The sequence below is a fragment of the Trachymyrmex septentrionalis genome, unplaced genomic scaffold (assembly GCF_001594115.1).
Source record: "Trachymyrmex septentrionalis isolate Tsep2-gDNA-1 unplaced genomic scaffold, Tsep1.0 scaffold24, whole genome shotgun sequence".
Lineage (NCBI taxonomy): Eukaryota > Metazoa > Arthropoda > Insecta > Hymenoptera > Formicidae > Trachymyrmex > Trachymyrmex septentrionalis.
The window spans coordinates 2,351,864-2,358,392 of NW_017305397.1; the positions used below are offsets into that span (position 1 = coordinate 2,351,864).

At 32.9% G+C, this 6,529-nt stretch overlaps 1 protein-coding gene across 1 annotated transcript in view; it reads left to right on the plus strand.

The window, feature by feature from the left end:
* LOC108748600 (kinesin-like protein KIF13B) overlaps window positions 1–5,558 on the plus strand; it is a 33,776-nt gene extending 28,218 nt beyond the window's left edge. The window contains exons 20-27 of the mRNA XM_018486839.1: window positions 1,082–1,156; window positions 2,028–2,179; window positions 2,362–2,695; window positions 2,772–3,025; window positions 3,153–3,336; window positions 3,470–3,670; window positions 3,758–3,934; window positions 4,037–5,558. Coding sequence (XP_018342341.1) covers window positions 1,082–1,156; window positions 2,028–2,179; window positions 2,362–2,695; window positions 2,772–3,025; window positions 3,153–3,336; window positions 3,470–3,670; window positions 3,758–3,934; window positions 4,037–4,125 — 1,466 coding nt within the window. The 3' untranslated portion in view covers window positions 4,126–5,558. The remainder of the gene's footprint in view (window positions 1–1,081; window positions 1,157–2,027; window positions 2,180–2,361; window positions 2,696–2,771; window positions 3,026–3,152; window positions 3,337–3,469; window positions 3,671–3,757; window positions 3,935–4,036) is intronic.
* Window positions 5,559–6,529: the final 971 nt, after the last annotated feature.

Genomic DNA, 6,529 nt, shown 5'->3' on the forward strand with positions numbered 1-6,529 from the left:
AATGTGCCATTGAGCGATACTCTAGATAGAGTGTAGAAAATTTATTGTAACTTATATGTGTATATAAATATTTTTTATAGTTAAATATATGTTAAATGGGGATTATTCTCTCTATTCTTAAACATGATGTGTATATATGTATATACACATTTCGTTTCATTATATTTCATTGCAATGTTGTGTAGCGGGATTAGATTATTAATTAAAAAATTTATATAAAGAGACAGAATGAACCTCTAGTAAGTAATATAGGAGATAGGGGAAATCAGTAAAAATTAATATTTTGTAGTTTTTTAATTAAATCACAGAATAACACGATAAATATAAGCTATTTTCCCGTTATGTTTCTTACAAGACTCAGTTTAAAGTCAAGGATACATTTCTATAAATGTGAAATTGATCGTAAAAAAATATGAAAAAGAGGAAAAATAATATGTATCGCATTATGTCGTACAAATCGGTATAGCGGTATGATAAAATCATAGTTTACAATATTATATAGCAATATATTTGAATTTCAAGCGAGAATAATTGTTATGATATTAATATAACAAAGCATGTCATTAACTTCGACTTTAAACTTACCTCCTTTGAAAATATGAAAATTCATTATGTACATCGAATTATATAATGTTTATATTATGAATATATATTTATTGTTTATTTATCATAAAGATGGCGACATATACATGATATATTTCGAACATGTACATTTTGAATTTATAAATGCAATGGTGAGTTGTTAAATTTGTTTCCGAAGTGGAGTATCATTATAGTGTGAAAGAAAAGAAAAAATGAGACTCACACAAGATGCTGTGTTATAGACATTGATGTTTCAATTAATGGTATTGTGACATGATATACACGCATAATATGGAACTTCCGTATAGAATGCGCGTTAGATAATATACGTTATTTGTCTACTTGTCTCACCATCTAGTGTCTGTGGCCTGCAGGCATGATTTGTCAGTACATAAGTTCATAAAGCTGATATGAAGCTCGCCATTATGGAGAAAGTAACGTTGAAATGTAGTCGAATGAAGAGAAAAGAAGTATAATCAGTGCATCTATCTCCTTTCAGCGAGACCAACTTTCCTGAATCTGAACCTGAATCTCAACTCATTGACACGTCTTCAACAATCTACCTCTGCCAAGTGTAGGTGACACTCGTCGTTGATCGTCCTTTCAAACTTTATTCTTCAACTAAGTTTAAACGTTGAAAGAAAATTAGAATAGAATGACAAACAATTGAACAAGGAGAATTCTAATGTAATATAGTTTGAAAGGATGAACCACTCGGTCAACATGTTTGTAGTTTGGGTTTTTTGTTTCAACCATTAAAATTAGTGTAGTGTACCGATAGTATTTGAATTTTGTTTTATATTTTAAGTGTGTTTTATTTTAGATGGTTTATGATCACAATCACCATTTGAATTGTTAGTACTGCACCTAAAGTGCAGTATATATGTAATGTGTACACACGCACATATATGTATTATATACATATACGTATATATGTATATGTATACATATGTATACGTTAAATATTTATTACTTATAATTATTCCCTGTGATCATTGTAATTTATTTCTTTATTTCAGATTATACATTCTACACTTTTACTGTCTAGATTATATGATCTAAATTCAAAATTATTAACGATCCGTCTCAAACTTAAAAATATTCATATATAAATACATATAATTGACAAATGAATGATATCAATAAATAAGCGTGGAATGTATAAAAATGATTTATTATTTTTAGGAAAAGCATGATCCTTCGCATTTAAATGTACATCAGAACCGACCTGGCACCTTTTGATATATAATAACGTTTCTGTAAACCCATCAGCATCCAATAATATCTGTTAAAATAAGGAAAGCGAGCAAAAATAATTATTCTGTAAAGTTAATGACAAGATAAAGTTATTAGAATGGCCAGATCGGCCCTGATGCTTTGTATATTGTATATAACAAAAGATTTTTATAATTCGTCATGTATTATCAATTTCCTGTTGGTCGTAGCATCTCCGAATATGGTTAGCAGTAAACTGGGTCCTCGTATGACCACATTACACGAAGAAACTTCAAATATGGGAAATCAAGCGTGTACTCCTATCAATGATGACGATGAGGAGAAGAGCGACGCCGATTATTCTGAATATGAGGCATATCAGGTAGTGTATATTTGAAATTAAAGATATATTTATTTAAAAACAAAATTAAATCACAATAAGAACAATGTGTTTATAAATTATGATACTTGAATTATTGCATCAATTAGAATCGATCACTTTGTAATAATGTACATGTAATTACGCTATCGAACCAAAGCTGTATTACATGCATTTACGCTTAGGCTCCTCCGAAACCGGTAAAACCACTAACTTCTTCACGCACGTTGGATTCTCTGGTCGAACTACAATCGACGAAGATCAATACGCCAAGTATGAGTAGTAGCGGGTACGGTTCTCAGGCTGTTTCCACGACAAACCTGACGTCGGAAGATTCCATTTCTATCAAGTCCATCAGCGTGGATGAGACTCCAGACCTCGAATATCGTAATCTTCTCGATAGTAAGAAACCTGAAAAAATGGACAGTTCCCTCGTCGAAGAAACGCCCGAAGAATACTTGAGCGAAATAAACTCTACATTGGATAACTTGAACATCTCGCAAAGCGCTCGCGCAGAAGGTCAGTTAAGTCAAATGCAAAACAGTCATTTTAGATATCGATATTCTGTTGTAAATACATACTTTTTATCTTGTAGAACATACTAAAAAAAATTTGGAAGAAATAGGAACATATATAGATACCGATATCGATAGTCCAGTTTCTTCTACAAGGAGTGAAAGCGAAACCAACAGCAACATGTTTCACGTCGAAACTCAAAGAAAAAGTACGCCCAATCAAATTCTCAGTGATAGAAAAAACGAGATGGAAGTCAGTCAGATGTCCAATTCGGGAGACGATAGTCCCATGGAGGGAACTTCAATCGTACATACCAAACTGCCCCCTGGCAAGGTGAGTATTTTATATCTTTTATATTTAAGAAAGACAGAGAAAGATCGTTATTCGAAAAATTATCATGAAAATTCCAAAAAATTTTCTCGTGGATTATGTAATAAATGATTCATATTTAATTAATTAGGTCGTGCGAAGAAGAAAGACTTCTAATGGTTCAGGAAGGCCTACCAGTTCGCAGCATAGAGCTTCATTTCCTATGGTCCGTCCACAACTTTCTGAGAGTAAGGCTGCAGTACATTTGGAGCAAACGCTACAACCTACTATGCCGTATGAAAATGGCGACAATAGCTCTTCGGAGAGAATTGACGGTACTACTAGTTTAAGCAATTACATTTGGCACAATTTTTTGCATATTTTTTAACATTACATTTATTTTTTGAGAAATTATACACTATATGATTCTTCTTTTTGTATTACATTTTAAAAAGATTTCTTTTGCAGCAGATGACATTAGCGATAAAAGTTCAGCGTTTGGTTCAAGGCACGATTTAACTCGAGTGGAAACTCCCCTACCAGACTGGATCGTCGTTGGAGAATCAGTTTTGGTTCGCCCTTATAGTTATTCCGGAGTTATAGCATACGTTGGTCCTACAGAGTTTGCATCGGGAATCTGGATAGGAGTTGAACTCGATGCTCCGACTGGTACAATCTCTCTCTCTCTCTCTCTCTCTCTCTCTCTCTCTCTCTTTCTGAAATTTTGTCTAGATTGTCTATGTTTCACTGTTATAGGCAAAAACGATGGTGCTGTCAATGGCCATAGGTATTTCACATGTCGACCCAAATGTGGTATATTCGTTAAAATGGATAAGTTAATTCAAGACAGACGAGGAAGAGCGCTTAGAAGTTACACCAAACAAGAATCGACACCAGCACCATCTACATCAATGCGCAGGAGTATTAGCAAGGGTAATTTCAAAACAATTATCTTATTGTATCGACTTGTACATGTTTGCTGTTAAAATGATATTTATTGGAATTATTTTTTTTATTGGAAATATTGTCTTTTAGGCGAAGGATTACATTCCTTGCACCGAAGTCGCAGTCGAGGGGAAGGTCTCTCTACTACAGGTACACGTTCTTTTCCACGCGGCAAGTAAACGGATCACACACTGCTTCACCATTACTTCGTGTTAATAAAAGCCACAACATAAATATACTAATTGCTACATGCCTATATGATATATGTAGCAGCAATGTTTCAGTCCTTTAGACATTAGGGCAGCTATTGATTATTGAAATTACTTATACAGTAATATTTCAAATATTAAATCATTAATGTGTACTACACACGAAGCATGGGATATTTTCAACTCGTCATGTCCTATGAGTAGCGTATCCATTTCGCTACTTGACTAGGGGATAGGGAAGTAGGGAAAGGGAGGGAGTAGTATAATTGACCCGTGCATAATTGTCGCCATGTATCGAAAGTCAGTTGCGACGTTTATTGACTAACGAGCATTCCACAAGTTTACTTTAATGACTGGTATTACGAACCATTTATATTTTATGCCAGAGGAAGGCAATATATCTTGCGATTTAATTGTACATTCTAAACTAATCAAAAGTCAGCAGAACATCTTTCCTTTATTCTTGATATGTCACTCTAAAATACACAATAACTACAATTTGATGTACATATTCCACCTAATAATATTTTGTATTTGTGAAATCGGTCTGTGTCGACACAATAGACGCGATAATAATAATATACCGATTAAATCTTGGCGTTTTTACAAATCATTGGACGATACACTTTCCAAAATTACCATATGGTAATTTATAGGTCGGAAAAGTGCCCAATGAAAGGACAAATGTCGGAAAGCATTTTGCATACATATATATTTTACCGTTATGTAGATTATTTAAAGATTTTATATGTATACAATTGTTTCGTATATTGTATTTTTTTAGCGCGATTCGTTAAGTTCCTTTTTATTGTAACATACATCTCTTGTCACCGTTATCCCATCACGTGAACATGACACATCTTATTTATATATATTACATTCTAACTGCATATTGCATTTTTGGAAATTGCAAACTGATTCTTAAATGTCCTTATTAATTGATTTAAGAGCAAATTGCAAATCCAAAGATACAATAACTACTAAAGTTGCAATATTAAGTTCATAGATTTAAGTAGAAACTAAATAAATGAGCTTGTTTCATTGTATCAGTTGCATATAATGCTATATTCATCCAGACTTTTTATGACTTGGGCTATTTCACGTTATTTCCCTTTATTTACGCCAGCATAAACGTTGAAGCGAATGATTAATATATATATTTCATATCTTGTAACATGATTTGTTCGTTAATGAATTTTTCCCATTTTGAGTATTAAATTTGGTTTCATTTAAAAAAAAAACCCATTACGTCGCGTCTTGCGTGAAATCAAACGGCGGAAACTAATTAATTCATGAAATATAGATTGTGCCGTAAAGGAATATGAAAAAGACAAAAAGTAAGCAATTAACATTTAAGATAACTCATACATTTGCCCAAATTGTGAAAACAGCTCCTGTCCAATTAGAACAATACTTATATTACCAATAATGAGTATATTACTGTATGTGTAATATTTATGGATAATATAATAATAATAATAATAATAATAATAATAATAATAATCGCTGCTGCGCAATGTTTCCTTATCGTGGCAGACAATTTCTTCGGTTTTTATGTACGTAAATAACAATTACCTCTGCGAGAAGGAAACCTTGCAACCAGCAGCACCTGTCCATTTTTAGTAATCAAGATTGTTGAGAAAGAAACAAATTAAGAGTCCATGTGTCACAGTGATACTACATGCCTGCCCGGCATAACGTTAATAAATTTTACAATCTTTAATCATTACGCGTCTTCGGTTTTTGGTATAATGCAATTGATTGACACTTGCATTCCTTTCAACGAATTGAAACTCGTATATCACCTGTAAAGCAAGATTTACTCTTGCTCTTCCTATTTTACGGATGCGGACAGTGTGAGACATATACTTAAGAGAAAATGATTCAAAATCCAAAAAAATCGTACGCCAATTCCACTGTATATTTTGGTATGTTATCAATCAATTCTTGAGTAGTGTTTTTTTTTAACCCTTTACAAGGCGATTATATTTAGAGTAATGTTATTTATTTCTACAACACAACACGCCGAGAGACAGCGCGAAAGAAAATATAAAATAGAAACAGAAGGAAACGTAACGGAGAGCATTGACGACAATCTCGGAACAAAGATTTTTTTTTTAATTGCAGCCTTACAAGTGATTGATGTTTAAGTATTATTTTCTTATATCGTCGGGAAAAAACAATGTTTCAGAAGCTACAGTGAAGTGTTTATATTGAGAGAGCTTACACAGCCTATTCCATCCCGCAATAAGACAATGTCCATTTTTACCGTTACAATTGTCTAAAGATAATCGTTCACGCTATACTTTGTATCCTAAATGATTCTAGAATATATTTTCGACCAATCGGTTTTACGAACTTTTCTAGAAGACTT